The following is a 27,311-nucleotide window of genomic DNA, read 5'->3' as shown; positions in this document are numbered from 1 at the left end:
GGGTAGAATCAGAAGAAATATATAAATGTTGCAAGAAGGCAAATAAATGTCTAAAAACATACCTGGGCTACCTCACTAAGTAGTAAATGGATTCCTTCTCTTTGGAGGTCTTTAAGCTATTAGATAAATTGCTATGGTGACTCCTCTTTATTAAACATTGAACTAGGTGGTTTCTGAGATTCCTTTCAACTCTAAAATTTATTATTTTGTTACTGTTGATGAAACTGGAGTTAAAACCCTGTATTTTCAATTAATTAGCTGTTTTACTTTAAGTAAGTTACTTTCCATATATATGCCTCAGTTTACTTGTGTAAAAAAGGATAATGATGTATGTGGTTGCTGTGAGGAAAATTCTAATCCTTAAGAGGGATAAAAATGTGAATACATCATAAGGAAAAACTTCCTAATAATTAGAATTGTCTAGTCATAGAGTACACTGCTTAATTATGTAATAGAGTTCTTCATTATTGGAAATCTTGAAGTAAAGGCTCACTGACCACTTGTTTAGGGACATGATAGAGGACCATGCCTTTAACTTCAGTTTAAACTCTAGGATTAGTTGTTTTCTCATTTATTTCCAACTATTAAAATTCTATGAAGCTTTAATCATACAATCAGAAGGCTCCAAGTCTGTATGGAATACACTCCAATATGGCTAAACTTGTAGGTAGTACTATTTTCACTAACTTTTAACACTTAACATTAACTTTACTGAATAGTACTATACTTTTACTCCCTAGTTCCTGCCCCTTGGCTCTTCACTTCTTAACACCCCCCCCCCAAAGCCCCCAATGAAAAAAAGAACCTTTCAAGGGAAAGCAGAATAGCTCACGCTGTTCCACAGAGAGAGGAGACCTTTGTCTCACTCCTACATAGGCTTGGGGACAGACCAGTACACTGGCCTCCACATATCCTTGAAACATATACCAGCCTTTTTCCTGCCTCTCTCCTTCCTCTGTAATTAGACATCAACTGCAGGTAACTGAAACTGAGGATAAGGAAGAACTACTATATTATTACTCGGTAGTGTAGTTGGGACACCACAATATATTTTTGTTCAGTTGAATTCTAGTTCTGACTTTTATGAATACTACCATGGGACCTTAGGTTACTTTAGCTTTCTGAATCTCGATTCAAGCATTGTAAAATAGAGATAATGAATGACACTTTTTCTAACTATCCCACCTAGTTGGTATTAGGAAAGAACTTTTGGAATTGACAAAGTGGGCAATATGAATTACCTATAACAGAGATTGAATTAAGTTATCTTTTAGGTCTGTTCAATGTATTCTTTTCCAGCAGTCTGCATTTAATTTGCTGATTGCATTATTTTAATTTGGTATGGTCAGCCATGACTGAATATAGATAATATTCTTTGTAAACTGATTTTCTAAAATGAAAAGATGTTAGTCAATTGACAGGTACCAGCTCTGGAAACAGCTCATGGGTTGCCCACACCAGGTGAGGGAAATGTTTTTGGGATTATAGGAGGGTGGAAACTTGACAAAGAGACACACAGAACAATCTCTTTGAACAGTGACAAAGTTTAATGATTTGGGGTCCACAGTTTATGGGGTAAATGACCTAGGTAATTGGATTAAGTAAGCTTCATGCAGAGACAGTGATAAGCAATGATTCACAAGATAAGGATAATGGATATAAATTTCTTCAGTGATTCTCAACAGGAGTTTTCTATGGGTGATAGATCGATATATCAATGGGTGACTCCTTACCTGGGTTTCTAATGGAATTCTTGCACCAATAATTTCCTGTCAAGACATCTGGTATCTGGGGAGGAAATTGGATTAGGTTCTCATGAGGGGTGGGGGGCTAGCAACCTGTCTTACTGCTTCTAAGTTAATGGCTACCCAGAGGCCTTATATTCTGGAGTACACTGGGCATATTTCCACAGACTTGCTGAATGGAAAGCCCCTGACTTCCTAACTACCCAGAAGTTTTACATTCCGGGGTGCATTGGGCATGGAAGCCCTTGATCTTCTTATGCCGTTCCCACAGTCACTTAGGTGGCTTGGTTTGGTTTTCTCTAGTTTCTTTGGTGACCATGTAGTGTGTAAAGCTGTTATAAAAGGAGAGTATAATATCTGAATTGACCCTAGCTTTTAACTCTAAAGTTGTGCAATTTTGAACCGAGGTTTTAGCCACAGGTTTTTGACATAAATTTAGTAAATTTAAATGTTATTTAATTCAATTCAAAAAGCAGTTTTTAAGCTCAGTGTTATTGTTAGCTGCTGTGGATGCAAAGATGAAAACAAAGTATTACCTGCCAGACAGCAGCTTTATATTCTATTGGAGGGATACAATTTGTACACAAATAGTAAATACAATGTACTTTCAGCAACCAAGGAATTTTGATTATTAATTCGATGTCATTTTAGAGGTACTACTCTGATGAAGTACTACATGTTAATGTTCTTGACCTGGTTTTGTTCAGTATTTTAATCAATTATTTGGATGAAGGATTAGTTGGTATACCAAAGTTGAAGATGATACAAAATGGGGAGGAATAGCTCAGTTAGTGGATGATTGAAGTAGGATCCAAAACTATCTTTGCAGATGAAAAGGAACAAATTCAATAGAGCCAAATGTTTTTTTACACTTGAATTAAAAGACCTCAACTGCACAAGTACTTGATGGGAAACATGTAAATAGAGACTACTGTTCAAAAGACTAAAGGGTTTTGTGAACTGCAAACAGAATGTTGAACTACATGTAACTTGTGTTGCTACAGTGTGGGGAATTACTTACTCAGTATGGAAATTGCCTTAACTGATGGAGATCATCAGTTCTGTGGAGGCATAGAAATGTTAATTGACTTATCTTTGGTTATATAACTAATATCTATCAGAACCTTGGCTCAAATCCAGTTCTTCCAGACTCCAAGACAAGTCTTTTACACTATACCCCTATGTTTCAGTCTTGGCTATATTAGTGTATTATCCAGAGTAAGGGGAGGAGATAGTATAACTGCAATGGAAAGATGATATTGTGCCTGGTGTAAGTTGCCACACTTAAAAATTGTCAAACAGCAAACAAAAGTAAGTACCTACTAAGTGCCAGATACTGTTCTAGGTGCTGGAGATACAAAGAATGAAAGCACCTACTCTTAAAAGAATTTATATACTAATCGTGCTGACAAGTTGTATTGCTGGAAACCATGTCAGTGATGATAACTTGAGAAAGGGCTGGAGTTAGATGGTGTGGAAAGATTATTATATTACTATTATTTATTATTATTATTATAATTTATATTATTATTTAATGTTATATAATTATATATAATTAGTATTATTTATAAAATATGTAATTATTATAATATTGTGACATTATAATAATATATTATTACTATATTATAACTATCTTCAAATGATTGAAATGGAGAGAGGGGGTTGCTTGACCCTATAGGACAAAAATTTAAGAGAAGCTATTTTTCCATTCAACAGAATGAAAAATGCCCCTATTGTTAGAGCTGCCTAGAAGATTATTCATCATTGGAAGCTATAAATTATAGCTTTTTGCATATCCATTTGCATAGGTGTTATAGAAAGGATTAATGCTTGGGGGACAGGGGGAGGGCCCAGGTTGGATTAGATGATATATAGAAATTCTTTCCAATTTTCTGTGAATATAATTCTAAAAATGCATTTAAATATAAAAATATGCTGGGACTATCTTAGGCTTAGGCTTAAGAAAATTGGGAGATGAATGATTACTTTGGATCTGTGATGGAACATTAAACCAGCATATTTTCAGCAATTCCTGTAGTGCTATATACTTTGTTAGTCTGTCAGTTATTTCAATGGGAAGATCTCTTAAAATTTTCATTTTAATAATTTCCATATAAGTTTTCCAAAGTCACATGATCCATATTATCTCCCTCTCTTCTTCCCTACTCCCTCCCAGAGCTGACAAACAATTCAATCTGGGTTGTACATGTATTATCATGCAAAACATTTCCATATTATTCATTTTTGTAAGCGAATAATCTTGTAAAACTCAAACTCCTAAACATATACCCAAATAAACTATTCCAGCAGTACTTTCTATGGAGGTGGATAGCATTCTTTTTCATAAGTCCTCAGAATTATCCTGGATCATCATCGTATTGCTGTTGGTAGCAAAGTTTATTACATTTGATCCTTCCACAATATTGTAGTTACTGTGTATAATGATCTCCTGGTTCTGCTTATTTCACTCTGTATCAGTTTATGTAGGTCTTTCTAGCTCTTTCTGAAATCATCCTGTTCATCATTTCTTATAGCACAATAGTATTCCATCACTATCATACCACAATTTGTTCAGCCATTCCCCATTCTTTGCCACCACAAAAAGAGCAGCTATAAATATTTTTGTACAAACAGATCCTTTATTATTTTTTAAAAACTTTTCAGGATACAGACCTAGTAGTGGTATTCCTGGATCAAAAAGTATGCATTATTTTATAGCCCTTTGGGCATAGTTCCAAATTGTCCTCCTGCAGGATTGGATGATTGGATCAGTTCACAACTCCACCAGTAAACCATTAGTGCCCCAATTTTGCCACATCCCCTTCAATATTTATCCTTTTCCTTAACTGTTATTCTAAACAGTAGGTTCATCCATGATCTCAATTCTTCAACATTCAGAATTTATTTTACTACTTTTGAATTGAAAGGCATTTATTTTATCCTTTACTAAGACTTTGAGTCTTAGATATAACAAAACATTGGAAACCTACTTCAGAAGAGCATATAGAGTAAATGTATTGGGAAATAAACATGGACAGCAGGAAGGACTGAAGCTTTCCTGTTTCTGGTTAACCCACCAAAAGGAAATCTTCAGGAGAAAAAAAAAAGTCAACATGAAATTATATAGGAAGAAAAAAAGGAGATTGTGGGGTGCTGGTTATGGAAGAAAAGCAAAAAATTTAATGCAGTTAACTTGGAACTAAGTTGTTTCTTTCCAGCCTTTCTTGTATCCCCTCCCCACTACCCCAACTCCTTGAAATTTGTTATTTGCCTTTTTGTTGTGCCTGTTGACAGAGAAGCACATAAATCTTCTTAATCTGGTCTTTGTTATTTGATGGTACATATAGATGTCACCTGGGTAAGGAAACAAGGTAGTGAAGATCTGCCACATAATCAGTGAAATGAAAGTAATTGGAAAGATTGTTTGGATTCATCCTCTTCAGTTATTCTTTATACATCTGACAAACACTTTCTCTCCACTCATTTATTGATTTATAATTAGGGCAAGTTCTTTTCAGATTCTTGGTAAGCTATAAAATCAAAATGGTGAAATGTCCTTTTGCTACTGCCATTGCCTTTACATGCATTGTATTGATGTGAATTGAGGAAAAGGATAAACAGACATGAAACAATACCCAGTGTCCCTTCCCTCCCCCAATACCATGAAACATACCTGTAAATGCCATGGGAATTTAGAGAAGAAAAAAGTGTTTAGGGAAACCTTCCTGGAGGAAGTATGACTTGAAATGAGCCTTTTGAAAATCTTTGGTAGCTTTTGGGTAATACTAGTTTAGAAGAGGACTTTTCTGGCCAGAGAAGTAAATATATGAGCACATTTATTTACTGTAATCATTTTAGGTGCATACTAAGTCTCACTGCCACATTCCCATCCCTATTCACATTAATTGCTCTGTCTATGCATACTATCTTATTATAAACAAATTCCCTTTTATTTACCACCTTTTCCTTCTACTTCCTTGCCTTACATATACCCTTTTGTTATTCAGTCATGTTCTAGATGTGTCTCTCTCTGTGATCCCATTTGAGGTTTTTCTGGGAAAGATACTGAAATGCTTTGCCATTTCCTTCCGCCTGCTCATTTTACTAATGAAGAAACTGAGGCCAACAGGGTTAGAGTGACCAGCCCAGTTTCACATAGCTATTAAGTGCTTGTAGATGGTAAATGCTTAGTAAATGTTTATTAAATTAAAGTTTTGTTTTGACCCAATGACTCCACTTCCTTTGAAACTTCTAGTGAGTAGAAGGTATTAGCAGCCAGGGGGACCAAGAAAGGCCTCCTGCAAAAGGTAGCACTTGAGCTAAATATTGAAGGAAGCCAGAGATTTGAAAAGGGAGATGTTGGAAGAGTTTTCTAGGCACAGGGAATAAGTACATCAGATGACTTAAAGTTTTTGTTGCTCTGAGCAAGACTGTGAAAGCTGTTCAAGTATGATTTGGAATTTATAAATAAAATTTAGGGAGTAGGTGAATTCAAAAGTACAAAATCTGTGAATAATGTATCTATCTACGTGTCCTCATGAGAATCAAATAAGAAATATGTAGGAAGTCAATCAAAATAACCTCATCTTATTTGAAGTAGGAGGTAAGAGTAAATTGAATGGTTATAGGTGGAATGAAGTGCCTGAAAAGTCAAGATGGCCTTATAAAATAGCTAATCAATTTCTCAAGCATTTATTAAATGTTTCCTATATATAAGGCATTGTAGATAAAGGTAATATTGGGAATTGATAGAAAATTAACATGAGAACAAATTATTTCTGCAGATACTCCTAAAAGAATAGGAATCAAGGAACCGCCAAATAGTAGCAAATGCTTATTTAAAGATAGACATCAACAATTTGTTGTGGGCTAGGTTTGCATGTGAATAATTTATTTCTCCCAACATCAGTCACACCCTAGTGCTTCTCAGGAAGTTACAATTAATTATTTTTTTAATTTCTGCATCTAGTGTGATTTTAAAATTTTATAACTCAATTCTTAAAGTTTTAGTTGAAGGCAGTTGAATGATATTTGAAGAACCTTTGGTTTCTCAACATGAAACACCTCTTTCATTGTAATATTTGAGTACCCATGTGCAGAGTCCTTTGTCAGACACTGACATTAATACTTTAGCTGCAACTATCGAGGAAGATTCACATATTTGAAACCACTATATAAAGGGAGGTCAGAATGTGATTTAATATCCAAATAAGTGACACATAAAAGTGGTACACTAACTCAGAAAAGCAGTATTTTGTTTAATCAAAAGACATACTATATTTTCTGAGGATTGCTGTTAAATTTTGTCATTGTTAAGACTCCCACATATGTACTTCATTTACTTGAACCATTCATTGAATCAATGGCAAGTCACAAGCTAATTTGAAATATTTTTCCTAGGTGCAATGGATGAGCTTCACAGTTTAGATCCAAGAAGGCAAGAATTATTGGAAGCTCGATTTACAGGAGTTGTAAGTGGAAGCACTGGGAGCACTGGAAGTTGCAGTGTTGGAGCTAAAGTAAGTATTGCTTTACTAAATGCTTTCACTTATTTTAAATTATTTAAAATAAAGTTTTCATTATGCTTATTTTATATTTGCTCTTAAGTTCTTTGAAAGCAAGAACTATATATATCAACAAGTGTTAAATTAATTCCTTGGAATAGTTCATGCAATTTCATTTCAGTAAATATTAAGGTATTCTGCTACACATGAAAGATATTCATGGATATGACATAATACTTGTTCTCAGAAAGTTAATATCCTTTATTTATATAATATATATATATATATATATATATATATATATATATATATATATATATATATATATATATAATTTTTTTATGCTTGTCTCCTGTGAAGCAACGGAGTGAAGCTTATTGTGGATAGAACTTGAAAACAGTCTGTTTGTTCATAGATAATTGAAATACTCTTTGGATCAAGATGCTTATTTGTACTATAGGTTATTCTTAATGTTTCTTGGGTTTAGTGAATTCTCATGCTTTCCTCTATTCTATTACATATTCTTATTTATGTCACTTGGCTTTTGTTCCTTCACTGCTTTTTGTGAATCTAGAAGTAATTATTAAATTCCTATTTGTCTAGAGCAGTGATGGTGAACCTTTTTAGAGACTGTGTGCCATGCCCTGCCCCCTAGATACCTTGTGCTGTGCCACCCATGTGTTCTATGAGCCCTGAAACCCCCCCCCACACACACACACACAGGGGAGAAAGAAAGCATTCCCATTGGGCTGCTGGGCGGGGAGGGGTGGATGAAGTGAGGAATGTCCTCAGCTAGTGTAGAGAGGGGAAGGGGAGTGTCCCGAATGCTCTGCTCCCCTCCAGCTCTGCCATCTGTCAGCTGTCCACCTTACCCTTTGTACGTTCCCATTGGCTGCTGGGCAGAGGTGTGGGGGATGTGAAAAAATTGTCAGACATGATGGAGAGGGGGAGGGGAGCAGCTCTGTCTGATTCCTTCTGCCATTCTAGTAATGAACTTGGAGGGGGTTAGGGGGAGGCGCATGCCCAGAGAAAGTGCTCTGTGCGTTGTTGGTTCACCATCACTGGTCTAGGGCTCTGTTGTGCTAGAATTTAAGCATAAAGATGACACTGAGGTGAAGGCCCCTCCTCAAAAAATGTAATTGGCAAAGATAGTCAATAAACATGAACCACAGGAAAAAAATTACATGTTAAACTGTGGTTGAGACTTATCTTTTTAGAGAGAGGACAGTACTACTCTGATTTTCCTGGAGGTAATAGGACTTGAACTGGGTCTTCATGAATAGGTAGGATCTTGATAAGTAGGGATAAGGAAGGAAGACCTTTGGAGCAAGGGAAGCATCATGCATAAAAATTGAGGTAAGAAAGAACATGGTATATCCTTGGGGGATATTTCCCCTTGGGGGAAATGATTGGCAAAAGCAGATTAGGCATGTATAAGGGTTTTAGTAGTTGAATGCCAGATTTAGGAAATATTCTAATGAAATGGTTCAAGATCTTTTGGCATTATATGAAAAAGTTTTATAACTTTGTAACATTTCATAGAGAGCATACAGATATATCCAAACCATTTTGTGTGATATTATAATACGAATGTATTCAATTTGTTCTTAGGTTAGGAAAATGAACTACAGCATTCCATGGGTTGGAAAAGCTAAATTATTAATAGCTTCCTTGGCATTTTGCTATTTTCTTGGAAAATCTCTTCTATCATAATTTAAGCTTTAAACACATATTCCAAGATCTACCTCTATACATTTTTATTTTGCTTCTGAATGAGAATGATCCTGCATTGTATCTCTAAAATACACATTTTTATGGGAATCTTAAAAATTTCCTTTGGATTTTTCATTATAAATAACGAAATGGTCTTTAGAAAGCTTTAGTTATCCTTTACCTTCAAAAGATATGATAGTGGAGTTGGGAGTCAGAGGGACTTAGAAATCATTTAGTTCATCTTTCTCATTTTACAAGTGATAATACTGAGACCAAGAAAAATTTGAGTGATATGTTCAAAGCAACACAAGTTTTAAATTTGATATAGTTTAAATTGTCTGCTTTGCTTTTTAGCAATCTATGACTTGTATAATTGTCAATTATATCCAGACCCACTATCATTCTCTTCAATTTTGTGTGTGTGCACATGCATGTCTGCATGTACCTTCTTAGTTTTAGATTAAGCCATTTGAAATCTGTTGTAGCATACAGCATGAGATGCTGGTCTATCAAATTCTGTACTATCGCTCTAAAAAAAAACAAATGAATACAAAGTTACTTCAAATTCAGCAAACATTTATTATACACCTACTAATATATGCAAAGGCCTTATGCTAGGTATAAGAAAGATAGGTTCTGGCCTCAAGAAACTTTTTCCATCGAGCAATACAACTATAAAATGGAGATTAATAATAAAAGTACCTACCTCAAATAGTTGTTATGAGGAACAAATGATCTTCATATTTATAAAGCATTTGAAGGAGGTATTTATAAAACTTATCACAGTACCTGGTACATAATAGGCATTGAAATGTTTTCTTCCTTTCTTTCCTTTGCCAACTTATTTTTACAATTTTAAAAATTACTGAGGACTCCACCAAAGTTTTTGTTTATGTGGGTTTATTTTTTTCTATTTTATCATTAGAAGTTAAAATATGTTAATCTTCTTACAAAAATAGTTTTAACCTCATGAATTCACTTGAAATGGTCTTTTGTAGTCTCCAAGGTTTCTTGGACCAAGAGAATTGTTGATAGTGCAAATATGTTACATACTCATATACCCATGTTAACTTTTTTCTCCTATAGTATTGTAGTTTATTTGTATACTTTTACTTTTGTTACAGTTTCCCATTTACCCTCGGATGCCTATATCTGCATTATAATCCAATACTTTGGTTTTATGAGAAGCTGAAAGTCCATTTTCTTTAGGGCGTTAACAGCTTAATATGATCCCCAGAAATAGGTCTAGCCCAGGGATACTTGCACAGCAGTAGCCAGTCTGACTAATTTCAGAAAAGTATAAGTTGTTAGTAAATTGGCTAAACTAGAATTCACGTGGAATGATGTAAGAGATCCATTTGGGCTCTCTGTAATATAAACTAGTGTCTTAAGGACTAGTTTTAAGATTAGCAATTCCTGTAGTATTCTAGCAAAATCTTTGGGTGTTGGGAACCAGCAGGGTAGATACTACTTTATATGTAATTCAACATTTATTTCATGATGCCATTTGTGATTTTCTTGATATAAAAACTGAAGTGGTTTGTCATAGCTCATTTTACAGATAAGGCAAACAAGGATAAGTGACTTGCCCAGGGTTACACAGCTAAAAAGTGTTTAAGGCCAGATAACTCAGGAAGATGAGTCTTCCTGATTTCTGGCACAGAATTCTATCCACTGTACTACCTTCCTATACACACGAGCCCCATCTTCCCATTCCTGCACTCTCCTACCCCCATCTCCTATCAAAAAAACCTCAACTCATTATCATGCAAAACATTTCCATATTGTTCAGTTTTGTAAGAGAATAATCATGTAAAACCAAAAACCAAAAATAAAAACCCAAAGTAAAGTGAAAAATTGTATGCTTTGATTTGCATTCCAACTTAGAGATGTATAGCATTCTTTATCATGTCTCTCAGAATTGTCTTTGATCATTGTATTGTTGAGAGGCACCAAGTCTGTCACAGCTGAACATTCCATAATATTGCTGTTACTGTGTTCAGTGTTATCCTGGTTTTGCTTATTTCACTCTTCATCGGTTCATGAAAGCCTTTCCAGATCTTTCTGAAATCATCCTGCTCATCATTTCTTATAACACAATAGTATTCCATCACTACCATATATCACAATTTGTTCAGCTAAGCTCTAGTTGATGAATATCCCTTCAGTTTCCAATTCTTTGCCACCACAAAAAGAGGAGCTAAAAATATTTTTTTGTAAAGTAGATCTTTTACTCCTTTTTTTTTTTTTTAATCTAATTGGGATACAGGCCTAGTAGTGGTATTACTAGATCAAAGGTATGCTTTGGTTGATAGCTCTTTGGACATAGTTCCAAATTTACTCCAGAATGGGTTGGATCAGTTCACATATCCACCAACAATGCAATAGTGCCTCAAGTTTGCCTTATCCTCTCCAACATTTATCACTTTTCTTTACTGACAAATGACCAATCTGATAGGTGTGAGGTGGTATCCCAGAGTTGTTTTAATTGAATTTCTCTAATCAAGAGTGATTTGATCTGTATAACTTAAGTGATATTGACATTTATCTAGTTACCGCCTTGGTTTAGTTCTTAGTCCCTTTCCTTTTATCTGAGACTTTTTACACTAGACCAGTTAACAGATAATCTCCCTTCCCTGATAAATGTATACATGGAAGAGTTTTCTTAAAAGCAAGATTCTGTTCCTACATGGTCACCATTTGAATTGCTTTAGATTCAATTTGACTTTCACTCTATTTTATCCTCTTTATGTCTTCTTTTTGGCTCTTGGGATCAGCTCCTCTGACTCAAAAGTAGAAACTATGTTAGCTTTAAAATCTATTAATTATATTATAAAGCACAGTAATAAGATTATGTGGTACTGGCTAAGAAATAGGTAGATCCAGTGGAATAGAACAGACATACAACAAACTAATTAAAAATTATAGTAGCCTTATATTTTACAAAGTGTAGCTCCAAGTTTTGTGAATAAGAACTCATGATTTGATAAAAATTGCTGGGACAGTTGGAAAATAGTTTGGCAGGGACTAGGTATAGATTGGAATCTTACATCATTCACTGTTAAGTTCAAAATGGATACATGACCAAGAGGTAAGAGAATAGATCATAAGAAGATAAGAACAGGGAACATACTGCCTGTCAGATTTATGGCTAGGAAAGGAATTTATGAATAAACAAGAAATAGGAGAGCATCATGATATGTACATTGGATAATTTTGATTCCATTAAATTAAAAAGATTTTGTACAAATAAAACTAATGTAACCAAGATTAGAAGAAAAGCATAAAGTTGGGGGAAATTTTTTATAGAAAGTTTCTCAGACAGAGGTCTCAAATCTCCAATACATAGAGTACATTGTCAAATGAATAAGAATAAGAACCATCTTCCAATTGACAAATGGGTAAAAGCTATGAACTGAACATTTTGGAATAAAGAAATCAAAGCCATATATAGATATATGAAAAAATGCTCTAAATCACTACTGATTAGAGAAATACAAAAACAAACAATTCTGAGATATTTCACATCTATCAAATTGGCTAAAATGATAAAATCACAAATGACAATTTGTCAGTTACAGCTATTGGAAGGGATATGGAAAAATGAGCATGCGACATTATTGGTAGGGCTTTGAATTGATCCAACTATTTTGGAGAGTAATTTGTAATTATACCCATAGTTATAAAACTGTGTATACCCTTAGAACCATCAATACTTTTACAGAGTCTGTTTGCCAAGGCAATCAGGCAAAAAGAAAAAGAACCTCTATGTTCCAAGATATTTTAGCAGCTCTTTGATGTGGTAAAGAACTGGAAATCGAGGTGATGTCCATCAATTAGAGAATGACTGGACAAATTATGGTATATGATTGTGATGGAATATTACTGAGCCATAAGCGATGATGAGCAAGTTAATTTTTTTAAAAAACTGGGAAAGAGCTATATGAAATAAAGGAAGAGTGAAACAAGTAGAACCAAGAGAACATTATTTAAAGCTACAGATTTAATATTGGAAGAATAACTTGTAAATATCTACCTCTAAAGTATGAACTGAAAAAAATAGAAACATGAAAGACAGCCTCTATAGGAAAATCTTTTTGTTAGGTGATACCTTCTATGGTTTGTGGAGAACAGGGAGAGGCTGAGAAAAAAAAAATTTTTTTTTTTAAATCTAAAATCTATTCCCTCTTCTTGTCTTCCTATCTCCTTGACTGAATGAACTACATATATATTTGTTCAGGTATTCATTGAATATACTCTATAAATACTGTTGTGTTCAGTTTTCCAATCTTTTTTCTAATACTTTTTTCTAATTCTAGGGAGATGTAGCCCTTGCACTTTATCTTAGCTCACGCTTTCTACTTTAGTCCAAGGTCCTGGCATCTGCTAACATCATATTTCTCTTGAAACCTTCTTTTATAATCTATGTCTAGGGCTTCATCTGCTGTCTTAACCTTTATAACTAACTGAATCCTGGCTGAGAATAATTTCCATTTCCATATATTCTATTTAAATCCAACTCAGGTGTCTAGAATGGGAATTTTCCATAACATCTTGTTAAATCAGTAAAGCTTTTAAGGTTAAAGCAAAATTTATGGGCATTCTTTTAAAAAAGTACACTTTATATTAAAATTAAAATAATGCCAATTTGAGGATAAGAGACAATTCCAACATGGCATTTTTATGATTCTTATTATTTCTCTTTTAATTTCATATTCTTAGTATGGTTCCCATTCCTTTGACAAGGAGAAATAAAGCATTAACTTCAAGTATTTGAAGATTTAGTCTATTATTTTAATTCTTATAACCAAATTTAACATAGTTCCCTCATCACTATGTGACTAGCCTTTTTTTAAAAACTAGTTTCTAACTTAGAGTTATTTTTCTTTTTTTAACAGGCCTCAACAAACAATGAAAGTTCTAATCATAGTTTTGGAAGCTTGGGATCTCTAAGTGATAAAGAATCAGAGGTATGTAATTGTGTATAATTCTGTTAAAAACCTGGATCACCTTTGCTAAGTAGATCTTTTTCTTTTCATTAATTGTGCTTTGTAGTGAAAGTTAATATTAATGCTCATTGAAATAAAGCAATAGCATGAACATTAAAATATATTCTTCAGAAATTGCAGCAGTATTGGCAGTTAGAAATTGTAGTCTAAACAGGTGTGTAGATGACCTTGAATAGCATCCATATAAAATGGTCTTGGTCTTGGAATTAGTTGGGAATAATTTTAGGATGATAAGGTGATTTTTGAAATAATGTTTAGTATATATCAACATTTCCTATTCTTATACCTTCTTAGTTTCTTCAAGTATGTGTTTCTTGTGTGCATGCATGCATGCTTCCCTTTGTGGGGCACAGATACTCCTGTTTTTCAATTTTGCTATTGGTATTCATTCCTTTATAGAATTAAAAATCAAAAGAATTTCTCTACCTCTTTCCCTCATGATACATGTGTTATATAAGCACATATTTGGAGTTGGGGTTTAGATCAATTTTGAGCATGCCATACTTAATAGCATTTTTTAAAAAGCATTTTGTGTTGGAAAGTCTTTTGAAGTATTCTAACATAGTTGATGATATATTTTTCAGTTTTGGTTGATTGATCCTTTGGAGTTTCATCTCACTAGATGTTTACAGCAATCTGGCAATCTCATTAAATAGTTAAAACATTTCATTTTTTTCCCCTTATCATTGTAACTGCCTTCTGATTTTAATCTATTTCAGTCTTTGGTTTTTCTTGGTTTCGTGTAGCTATCTTGTTTGACAATGAGTATCAACAGGCTTTTCAGCACTCAAATTATAGATTTGGTATTAGTCTTTAGTGGAGAGAGAGTACTGAAAAAGCCATCTTCATGTTGTCTGGCATTCATAAGCATCTGATCTTCTATTTACTTGATCATTTTATGGAGTAATATACAGGCATCCTCAAACTCCAAAGGAGTGTGGCATAGGGCTCTTGACTCATCAGGCTTTCCCTTCCACAGAGACAACTGGCAGGCAGCTGAAAGGACTCTGTACAAGTGAATGGGACATTATCTGCAGTAGGTTCCTTTGAGGTAAGCTTTAGCAGGCCCTCTTGAAACTAGTTGCCAAAGATTAGATTTTCATATTTAGTGTCAACCAGGGCCTTGGTTGTTTTAGGTTTAGGTTTAGCTCAAATAGACTTTCTTATAAAGCAATAGTAATGAAAGATAATTTCACTATCAATTTTTAGGAGTTTGAGGCACTTCTTGATAATTCCATAGTATTAGGTATATTTGGTAAATTCACATGTGTCTCCTATTTTATAACCATTTGTTTGATGAAGGCCAGTGAGGCATATTTAGAGATAGTGTTTAATTTCTTTTCATTAAGCAGCTGTTCCTATTTGGTTTTATTGGGAAATATTAGTGAATAAAGATGTAAGTGATTTATAACACTGTCATCTTTTCCCCCAATGTTATTTTTCAGATTCCTTCTTATTTCCAAATAGATATAATAGATTTCAGCATTTAAGACTCAGCTTATTTATGAGGAATCAACTTTTATAAGAAAATTTTTGTTCTTTTTAGAAGATTTCCAAGGATGATTTGAATTTAGTGTGTACTTATAATGTAAAGTGTGGTTTCTTGGTTTGAGCAGAGTACCTTCTGCTAAATAATTTTGTTAGTCTTTTTCAGTGTTAAGCGATATGATTTCTTCTTTATGTGACATAGCTTTAATATTGTTTCAGTCCAAGTCTTAAAAACTTTTGTTTGTACCTCATGAATCAGATAAACTTCTGAATTAACTTCCTAAAGGAAAAAATATTACAGATATTCCTGCTTTGTGATAATCTTTTTCTGAGATTTTTATTGATTTTTGGATTTTTCCCTATTAAAAAAAAGTAAGTGAAATTACTTACTTGGGGGAATAAACCCTCCTGCAAGCCTACCAACACTAAGTCCCTCAGTCTCCCAAAAAGGAAAAAGATGTGTGCATATACTTGTTATATTTCTGTTCTTTGGGAAAAAATGGTTGAAGTCATTCGAAGTCTTGTTTAAGGTACTACTGATAGTGGAAAAGCTTGTCTCATATTGACTAAATCTCAAACTTCAACTTGCTGATAGGTTCTCCATGTTTTTAGTCACTCAATAAATTTTAATTAGGTACTTATTTTATACCAGGAACTGTGCTAAGCCCTGCAAATATAAAAAAGAGGCAAAAGAAAATCCCTGCCCTCTAGGAGCTCACAAACAAATATATATAAGAAAGATCTCTGTGAGGTAACGAGGAAATAATTAATAGAGGGAAGGAACTACAATTAAGAGAGATTAGGAAAGATTTTCTTTAGAAGACATTATTTTATTTGGCACTTGATGGAAGATGGGGAAACCAGAAAGTTGAAATGAGAGCATTCCAAGTCCAGATGTGGGAAGCTGGTAGAGAAAATATCCAAAGCCAAGAAATGGTATGTCTTGTTTGTGGAACAGCAAGGAAACCAGTGCCACTACAACAAAGATTATATGATAGGGAATAAGGTATGAGGAGACTGGAAAGATGGGAGTAGGATAGATGATGAAGGCCTTCAAATGTCAAAGGATTTTATATTTGATCCCAAAGGCAATAGTGGGCCTCTGGAGCTTATTGAGTTAGGAAAGTGACATAATTGTACCTGTGCTTTAGAAAAATCATTTTGATGGTCAAATGGAGGATGGATTGGAGCTGGGAAGAGACTCGAAGCAGGCAGACCCTCCACCAGAGTATTCTAATAGTCCAGGTTTGAGTTGATGGAAACCATCACCATAATGATTTCAGTGTCAGAGGAGAGAAAGGGTGATATATGAGAGATGTTAAAAAGCTGCAGTCATCAGGCCTTGGCCACAGATTGAATGTGGGGTTGAGAGTGAGGATTCAAGAATGACACAGCTTTCAGGCGTGGGAAGAATGGGAAGATGTTGGTATCCTTGAATAAGAGGGAAGATAGGAAATGAGGAGGGTTTAGGCAGAAAGATAATTTGTTCAGTTTTGGATATGCTGAATTTGAGTTTTCTCTTGGACATCCAATTTGAGATGCCTAAAAGACAATTGGAGATGTGAAACTGGAAGTCAGCAGAGAAGGTTAGGAAAGGATATGTAGACTTAAGAATTATCAGCATAGAAATGATAAGTAAATCTATGGATGCTGATGAAATCCATCATTGAAGAAGAATTTATAGAAGAGAGCCCAGGACAGAATCCTGAGCTACACTAATGGATGAGAATTCAGCAAGAGAGACTGAGAAGAAGCAGTCTTGCTAGGTAGGGGACAACCAGGAGAGAGTGTGGTGTTCTGAAAACCTAGAGAGAAAAGCATTTCAAAAAAGAGGTAATCAAGAGTGTCAAAGGCTGTAGAGAAGTCAAGATGAATGAGAACTTAAAAAGGAATTTAGCAATTAAAAGATCCTTGGAACTGTGGAGAGAGAAGTACCTATTGTAGATGTTCTTCTCAAGGAAGAAAACATTTTAAACATTTGAATATTTTTTTACCCTCTACTGTCTTAGCACAGTTTAGGCCTCATCCATACCTCCTTTAAATTGAACCCTCTTCTAAATTTTCTCTACCTTTGTCTCAAGACACTTATATTCTTATGTTATCCAGTGTTTTCAGTGTGATTTGGACTTAGCATTTAATTATTTTAGTACCTTAAAGGCTCTTGATCAGATGTCCTATAATGTATGTAATAAATGGCTTTTAGGGGCAGCTAAATGGTACAGTGGATAGAGTACTGGACCTAGAGTCAATAACACCTGATTGCAAATATAGCTTCAGAGTCTTAGCAGTTGTGTGACCCTGGGCAAGTCATTTAACCCTGTTTGCTTCAGTTTCTTCATCTTTAAAATGAGCTGGGGGAAAACTTGGCAAACGATTCCAGTATCTTTTCCAGGAAAACCCAAAATGGGGTTGTGAAGAATTGGACATGACTGAACCACAATGCCTTTTATATTATTTCTACTTATAGTTTTGAAATTTTTTTAAAGTTAGTTTTAATCTGAAATCTTTCCCTATTATTATAACATTGTTATATAGTTAGTTAATTTTTAGTCAACAAGAGTCTTTTTAATTATGTGTTGTAATATAGGGATTAAAGGGAGGAATAAGGATGATGGAGGGAAAGGGGGAATGGGTTCAGAGGGTGAAGAGATTGTTCTTCTTCTCTCTTCCTTTTGAGGGGAGATAGCCAAGGCCTGTCACCTTGAGAGATGGTGCATGTCTCCTCAGAGAATGTTTCTGGGAGATGGAGGACAAGAGACTAGAGGGGGAAACCTTAGTAAGATGACACTATGCCCCCCTTGAGGTCTTCCAATCTGTTCTTGAAAGGCAAGATGATTCTTATGCCTCTATTTTCCTCAGGGACACCAACTGTCAGTTCCCTTCAGGATCTTGGGGCTACTCCACTGCCAAGGAGGAATGTCTGTTCCTTAAGTCTGGCAGTCTTAGATCACTGGGATCCAGAGGTTTAATCCCCATTTTGGGGAGAGGTCTGACCCTCCCCAAATCTTCAGTCCTTTTTACTACTGTTAAAATTGGCCCAGACTATCTAGTTATCTGTTATCTAGAGTAACAGATGATTTATTTGGTTTCAAACAGGGAAGGAGTGGTAGGGGTATCAAGCAGGGAAAAGGGTCAGTAGGAAGCCCTATAACTTGTCCCCTCTGGCAAATTGGCCCTCCAAAGCGTAGGGGCACATGGTTTCTCAGCCTTGTTCCCTCTTCTTACCAGCTGCCTGTTAGTCCCTACTCCTATACTAACTAACTTGAATATAGGAGTCCAGGGACTGGTAAGGGAGAGAGAGATAGAGAGGGAGATCCTTGAAAGGGATCTCTGTGGACAGCTTTTTTCAAAGTCCCAATCCACAAAATCCACTAATGGCTTTAATTCCTGTTATTGAGAGTTAGGTGAAAGGTATCCAGGAGTTCAGAAAGAGATAGTTGATTTCCAGAGAGACAGGCTTCTTTCTAGCCTAGGAGATCTACCTCTTCCCTCAGGCTCCCAGCTGGAAGTGAGAGGCCAGTTGGATCTCTCAGCTTCTAATTCTGTTTTTTCTTCTTGCTCCTTCCTCACTCTCTCTTCAGCTAGTCTCTTGTCAGAGACTGTTCTCTGCTCAAAGTGGACTATCTCTCCTCCTGTCTTAGAGTGACTAAATCACTAATATTAGTCTAAACTCTGTGACTCAGGAGCTAGAGGTCCATTTGGTTCAGATAATATAGGAGGAAAAGAGTTTCTTCCCTTTTGGCTGAGATTCAGAATTGGCTTTCAGCAAGATTTTTACTAAGTGAAGTTCCTTTTATAACCCTTACCTCCCTTTTTGTATTTCTCTTATATCCTGGGATCCTTTTCAGTGGCTACCAGTAGTCTCCTGTTGTTCCAAATCCATTTATTCTTTCTCCAAAATGGTCTCTGTTACCAAATTGTTTCATCCTTTTCCTTCTTTATCCTAGTCTACTCCCCAACACTATCATTCTTTCAGATAGATTTATAGATTTCAGCTATATGTTATGAATATAATGTTATTTAATGTGTTTAATATCTGAATAAGTGGTAATCTTTCAATTCCCCATCTCCTTCTCCTTTAAACTTCAAATAAGTTTAAAAGAAGCTTCCCATTAAATCTCAAAGCTCTTTTAAGTATAGTTGATATTTATTTACATTAAAATGAATGATAGGAGAACAGCTAGGTGACTGGAGGTCCTGTATTAAAATCTGGCCCCAGATACTTCCTAGCTGTGTGACTCTGCACAAGTCACTTAAGCACCTATTGCTCAGGCTTTAATCAATATACAGTATTGATTCTAAGGTAGAAAATAAAGGTTAAGAAAATGAACTATAGAATATATTTATGCATGTGTGAAATATAAAGAATCTTAGTTCAGTCAATATAGTATGATTAAATATTATGTAATCTTATGCTTACAAAATGTTCTACTCTCTAAATTTGTCTTTAGCTCTCACCCTTTATTTTTTTTCTCAAGACTTTTCTTTTCAACCTTAATCAGATTTGGGCAGTTTCAAGTAGTCTTTCCTTATTCTATATTAAATATCGAATTTTCTATGAAACATAGTTCTTGTAATAGTGGATAAATAGGCTAGATATACTGCATAATGATTATCACTATGGTCTACATCAAATACCGACTGGATGGCTCACTATTTGACCTTCGCCGCCTGACTGCAAAACCAAAGACAACAGAGAGACTCATCCTGGAAGCTCTCTTCGCAGATGACTGTGCTCTCATGGCCCACCAAGAAAATCATCTTCAAACCATTGTGGACAGGTTCTCCACCGCAACAAAACTGTTTGGCCTGACTATCAGCCTCAGCAAAACAGAGGTGCTGTACCAACCTGCACCAGGGAGGCCAACGAACCAGCCGTGCATTACAATCGACGGCACGCAGCTTTCTAACGTCAACACTTTCAAGTACCTGGGCAGCACCATCGCCAACGACGGGTCCCTAGACCACAAGATCAATGCCAGGATCCAAAAGGCCAGCCAGGCACTCAGGCGGCTGCGCTGCAAAGTCCTCCAACACACCGGTGTAAGCACTGCGACGAAGCTCAAAGTGTACAACGCAGTGGTCCTCAGCTCGCTCCTGTACGGTTGTGAGACATGGACACTGTACCGGAAGCACATGAAACAGCTGGAGCAATTCCACCAAAGCTCCCTCCAGTCAATCATGAGGATCCGATGGCAGGATCAAATCACCAACCAGGAAGTCCTCGGCAGAGCCAACTCCACCAGCATCGAAGTCCTGGTCCTCCAAACCCAGCTACGATGGTCTGGACACGTCATCCGCATGGACCCACAGCGAATACCAAGACAGGTATTCTACGGTGAACTGTCAGCTGGACTCGGGAAACAAGGCCGGCCAAAGAAAAGATTCAAGGATCAGCTAAAGTCCAACTTGAGGTGGGCTGGCATTACACCAAAGCAACTAGAACTCGCTGCCTCTGACAGAAGCAGCTGTCGAACCCACATTCACCATGCCGCCGCCGCCTTTGAAGATGAGCAACGTCGACGTCTTGCTGCTGCGCGTGAACGCCGACACCAGGCCACAACCGCACCTCCCGTAACAACTGGTGTCCAGGGCACATGCCCCATGTGCCACAAACTGTGCGCCTCAGCCTTTGGACTCCAAAGCCACATGAGGATACACCGTAGATGAAACTGCACAAAGACAATCGTCGTTCTCGGTCACCGAGAGACTACCACTATACTAGGGGGAGGTGTCAAACACATTGCTGATGGGATGCACTCAGCCAACAGTATTCCAGAGTGTAGCAAACACTAGAATAACTGTAATTAAGAATATTTAGTGAACAAATAATGCAATAAAATGTTTATAGTTATCCATTTAAAAATTGTCACTATGTAACCTGCAAGGGATCCTTATGTATGGTTTAGGGACCCTTGTTTCTTTTTTGAGTTAGATAACACTTGTCTAGAGTATATTTTCTTTTTAAAGTAATTTTCTAAAAAGTCTACTTCATAGAAGTAAGGAAGTTGGACCATGTGATTTTTTTTTTTAAATTTTATTTAGTCAATTTAGAACATTATTCCTTGGTTACAAGAATCATATTCTTTCCCTCCCTCCCCTCCCCCTCATCCCTTCCCATTGCTGACCGAAATTCCGCTGGGTTTTACATGTGTCCTTAATCAGAACCTATTTCTGTGTTGTTGATGTTTGCATTAGGATGATCATTTAGAGTCTACATCCCCAATAATATCCCCTCAACCCATGTAATCAAGCAGTTGTTTTTCTTCTGTGTTTCTGCTCCCACAGTTTTTCCTGAATGTGGATAGTGTTTTTTCTCATAGATTCCTCTGGGTTGTTCAGGATCACTGCATTGCCACTAATGGAGAAGTCCATTACGTTTGATTGTACCACAGTGCATCAGTCTCTGTGTACAATGTTCTCCTGGCTCTGCTCCTTTCACTCTGCATCATTTCCTGGAGGTTGTTCCAGTCTCCATGGAATTCCTCCACTTTATTATTCCTTTGAGCACAATAGTATTCCATCATTAACATATACCACAATTTTTTCAGCCATTCCCAATTGAAGGACATCCCCTCATTTTCCAATTTTTTGCCACCACAAAGAGCACAGCTCTGAATATTCTTGTACAAGTTTTTCCTTATTATCTCTTTGGGGTACAAATCCAGCAGTCCTATGGCTGGATCAAAGGGCAGTCTTTTAGCGCCTTTTGGGCATAGTTCCAAATTGCTCTTCAGAATGGTTGAATTCACAACTCCACCAGCAATGCATTAATGTACCAACTTTGCCACATCCCCTCCAGCATTCATTACTTTCCATTCTGTCATTTTAGCCAATCTACTAGGTGGGAGGTGATACCTCAGAGTTGTTTTGATTTGCATCTCTCTGATTACAAGAGATGGACCATTTGATTTTTAGAAGATTGATCTGGTTCATTTTTAATACTTTTAAACTGTATGACTATGTAATTAAAAGTCAGACTTGAATATCTCATAGTAGTCAGGGAGATAATCCTGGGTTCTCATGGCTACCTGTCAGTGAATTGTCTGCTCTGGAAGATACTTAACTAGGTGGCTATCAAAGGTCCAGCTTAAATACAGAAAGGAGAATCAAATTTTGGAGAGGCCACAGCCAATCTTAATAACCAGTTACTAAGTTAGAGGTTGTGATGAGTATTGGTGGGAGTATCAGTACTTACAAAATTATAGGTCTTTGAAGTAAAGGAGTTTTGAATTAGTATGATTATAGTGAAATAAGACTTAAAATCTAAATTTGTACATGAAATTCTTCATAATAGTTCAATTTTATTATTTAATAAAGGCTATTATGACCCTTATAGATCCTCTTTTTAGTCAAACCTAAATTAAATTTACATTGTCTTATCTATTTGAATATGCATAGCATAAAGTATTTTCAGACCATGGTGCTTTGTTTCATTCTAAGGAGGTGAAAAAAATACACATTCTTATTTCTTTATTCAAAAAGACTATGGGAAAAATGGCAGAGTTTAATAAGCTAATTCTAAGAGACTTTTATTTCAGTTTCTAGTTAAAAAAATTTTTTTTGGTTTTTTTCAGTTTTTAGTTTTTAAGAGCTAATTGTAGAGGTTTTTGTGAAATCCTTTTTGATTTCTATTCTTTGGAATACCATAGGTTAAAAAGGATTAGCTCTGAGTTAGTGATTTGATTAATTTTCACCAGATTGGTAGTAATATTTCCTGGAATTTATGATTTTCCAGTTTATTTTGTGCCAGTCTATCCTTTTTGATATATTCTTTTTCCTTTAGATTAATATATCCTTGCATAAGTGATAGTATGTAGGATGAGTATAGTTTATTTGCTATTTTTTTCTCCCATGAACATATTGTGGCATGTCCAAATTCCATCATATTTAAATCTGTTTATTCTTTGAAATTGTCAGATGACCTCCCTGAGGTCACCATCACATTTAAAGTGCATATTCATCTTGATTTATTGAAATTACTAGTAAAAATCTTTTAACTTGATGATGAACTCTTCTTTGTTTGCACCTCTTACTATTTATTACATAAAAACAAATCAGAAGCATTAGTCAGTGTGTCTTATGACCTTTGTTTTCCTGACTTGCCTTTTTTTTTCTCGAAAAAATAGGGTATATATTCTGTAGGAACATATGCTTTTAAAAGTAGCTTGCTATATTGCTTTTAATACATACTTTGCTAAGTTTGTTTTTTATAATACCTGACCTATTTTGTTAGTCCTGATGATAATGCTAAAAAAAAAAATCATAGCCATAATAAGGAAAACAAAAGTTTATATGAAAACCCATGGATATTATTCTACCACTTCATTTCATCTAATTAAAAAGTTATACTTTAATTGTGTGTTTATATGTAATATGACAGAAAGTATATAAGAAGACAGAAAGCAAAAGATAGATATCTATCTTTTACTTTTTGTCTTAGTAACACAACTCCAAGACAGATGGACAAGAGCTAGGCAAATAGGGTTAAGTGACTTGTCCATTTTGAAGTGTCCATGATTACAGTTGAACTCAGATCCTCCCAAGTCTAGACCTGGTGCTCTATCCACTGTGTTACCTACCTGCCTTAGATATTTTCCACTAGCATTAATTGATACAGAAGAAGAGGTGCATTAAAGTTTCATTAATTCAGTATTGCTATTTTAGAATTCACAGTAATTCGGATTATAGTTTATGAGAAAACAAGTTTATACTTAATGTTTCACATATCAGAGTACCTGACAGTTATTAAATGTGGACAAGGATAGAGAACTAATGGGAACAGTTTCTTAGAAAAGTTGTAGTTGCTTCTGTGTTTTGTAAATAATTTGTCTAAAACCTGAGAAAACTCCAGTTTATCTTGTATGTTCATATTTGCATTTTGTTTCCCTCCTTAACATGTGATCTCCTTGTGAGAAGCTTTTCTTGCCTTTCTTTGTATTCCTCAGCACTTAGCTCCATTTTTGGAACTTGGTAAGTGCTTGTTAACCGACTGTTTTTAGGCTTGGGTCTGTTACTGTGTGATGATAGACAAGTTATTTATCCTTTCCAGCCTTCAGCTTCCACATGTATGCACACACACACACTTTGATGGAAACAAGACTGAACTACATGGACTCTGGTATCCCCTTGAATCTCTAAAATTCCATCATTCTGTGTTTGCATTTAGCAAATAAGGTGTCAATTTACTGAATAAATTTTGTCATTCTTTAATAGTAAGGCATACTAAGCAACTTACAATATAAACAAGATTTTATGAAAAATGTTAAACTTGCTAAGTGATGTATGATTTTATAAGAGTCACTAGCAGTAGGTATTGTATGAGAGTAATTTGGTACTGATTAAATTATAAAGGAGAAATGATAAATTTAAATGACCTCAAGGTTAATACATTTGGAGATTTAAAAAAAATAAAACAGAAAGAGTGGAAGATCTGTCTTTTTGTGTCTTAATTTTTGTCCATACCATTGGGCAAGAGATTAAATCACTGTGCCTATTGTTAAAAAATAATCTTTAGGCATTTTTAGCAGTAGTATATTAATGAGGCTCAAAATCTTTTCATTTGATGAAGGGCTTATAATTAGTCTTTCTCTCGGTATCTAACTACTGCTCTCCTTTGTTCCCTCCCCTCTTTTCTACCTTTAAATTTCCCATGATATGAAACTTACATGTATTCTTTTTGTCACTTGTCAACAGATTTTTTTCTCTTCTTTATTTTAAAGGCAAATATTCAAAAGATTTGTTTTATCAGTTTATCGGTTTTATCGGTTCGAGTTTATCAGTTCCGGCTTTCTTGTTTTCCCAGATAAAACTGAAGTACAAAAAGATTGAGATATTTACCTAAGGTCAAGCTAGCTAAAGAGGTGGTAGAAATAGGATTGGAACCCTGACTTCTGAGTTACAATTCAGTGTTTTTGTCATTGCATTCATTTTGTCATCCATTCATATCTCCCAGAAAAAGGAAACATTTTATTTTCCAAAAGAAAGCTGCAAAACTTAAATAAGGTTGTCTTTTAATCTACTTGAGTATCCCTGTATTTGTATTTCTTTTAAAGATAATTAAAGAAGCACTATAGACAGAAACAATGGGATACAAAAAATATCACCCAATCACATAGCTACCAAAGTGGTATTCCTTTTTTAAAAAAATCCTCCTTCTTATACTCAAGAACGTGGCAAACAGGTTCATTTCCATGTACAATGAAAAACAGGAAAAAAGTATTGCATATGAAGCCTTGAGTTTCTGTTGCATATAGCTTGATTAATTTTTCTTAGCAAATAGTAATTTTAACATGGTTTTTCCCAAAATTTTCCTGTGGTTTTTTTTTCCTTTCTGAACTTCTTATTGCTCTCTTGTATAATTTTTTTTAGATATTTCCTTGCCATTGTCTTTTCTTTTCTCCCTGAAATTTCATTTCATACTCCTTCCATTAAATTTCTCCCCTTTAACAAGCATAGTCTTGCAAAACAAATGTAAACCTTGAACATGTCTGAAAACAAGTGTTTCATTTTGTACCGCTAGTCCATTACCTCTGTTAAGAGGTGTGATGAATGGATTCATCAGCATTCTTCTGTAGTCATGGTTGGTCATTGCATTGGTCAGAGTTCTTACATCTTTCAAAACTCTTTTTCTTTACTATGTTATATTCCTATAATTCATACAAGTCTTCCTAGGTTTCTTTGAAACTGTTTCTTTTGTCATTTCTTATGGCACAACAATATATTGCATTTATATACCATAATTTGTCATCCATTCCCCACTTAATAAGCACCCTCTTAATTTCCAGTTCTTTGTTGTAACAAAGTGTTACTATAAATATTTTTTGTAAATGTGACTCCTTTCTCCTTTTCTTTGTTTTCTTTGGAGTATTGTTGAGTAGGGGTATCAGGTTCAGAGGGTACAAATACTTCAGTGTCTTTTCAGGTTTAAAACCAAATTGCTTACCCCAGAATGTCTTGACCTATCCATTAACCATTTGTTTATTGGGAAATGGCTCTTCTTGTATTATGTTTGAACCAATCCCCTATTTGACTTGCATATAAAACATTTTTCAAATTATCTGCAATTTTAAAAAATTTTCTTCTCATTTTAACTGCATTGATTTTATTTGTGCTAAAACTTTTTACTTTTATATAGTCAGAATTGTCCATTTTATCTTGCAATGCTTTCTTAGTCAATACTTCTACTAAATGATAATCCTGAAGCACAGATGCACCCATTTCATTGTTTTGTTCACTAAACTGCAATGGTTCCCTTTTACTTTGAAAATTAAATACAGCTACCTTTGTTTAGCATTTTACTTACAAAAGAAAGAACTCTGAAGGCTGAGGACCTGGATTTCAGTATTACTCCATTGTCAGCCTTTGTGCTAATTCTTTAACCTCTTTGGGCTTCAGTTTTTTCATCTGTTAATTGAGATTGATGATTACTTTGAGAATGATCATATAATCTAACTTTACTAATTTATTATGCATTACTCCTTCACACATTTTGTAGGCCAATCCAAGTATCCTTATTACTGCTGTTTCTTTCATATAGCTGTTGTACACTGTGTCTGTTCCTCACATCTGGCATGTGCTTCCTCTTCTTAGAATTCTCATCTTCCTTCCAAGTTCAGCTCAGTCATCCTCTTTCTTTCTATAGGCCTTTCCTGATTTTCCTCCCTCCCAGATGTTAGTACCTTCTACCCAAAATAACTTTGTGTTTACATTGTCTCTATTTTGTGTATTAAACAATCCCCTCTCCTCCAATTAAACACCTTGAGGACAGGTACATTTTAATCTTTGTCTTTGTAATTCCAGTTGCCTGGTACAAAAGTGTAAGTGTTTAATAAAAGCTTTTTGGTTGAGAA

The 27,311-nt window shown here is 35.2% G+C and overlaps 1 protein-coding gene across 6 annotated transcripts in view; it reads left to right on the top strand.

Moving 5' to 3' along the window:
• The window catches only part of TLK1 (tousled like kinase 1), a 219,786-nt gene that overhangs the window by 93,010 nt on the left and 99,465 nt on the right, over positions 1 to 27,311 (top strand). For 5 of the 6 annotated variants that reach the window (XM_007494354.3, XM_007494355.3, XM_001375937.5 and 2 more), the window contains 2 exons: positions 7,146 to 7,264; positions 13,861 to 13,932. In XM_007494354.3, coding sequence (XP_007494416.1) covers positions 7,146 to 7,264; positions 13,861 to 13,932 — 191 coding nt within the window. Of the gene's footprint in view, positions 1 to 338; positions 664 to 7,145; positions 7,265 to 13,860; positions 13,933 to 27,311 lie in introns of those variants that run through there. The other variant, XM_007494356.3, reaches the window with a different exon arrangement.

The sequence above is a fragment of the Monodelphis domestica genome, chromosome 4, assembly GCF_027887165.1.
Source record: "Monodelphis domestica isolate mMonDom1 chromosome 4, mMonDom1.pri, whole genome shotgun sequence".
NCBI lineage: Eukaryota > Metazoa > Chordata > Mammalia > Didelphimorphia > Didelphidae > Monodelphis > Monodelphis domestica.
The sequence above is the reverse complement of the archived record's forward strand: the minus strand, read 5'-3'. Positions and strand labels throughout refer to the sequence as shown.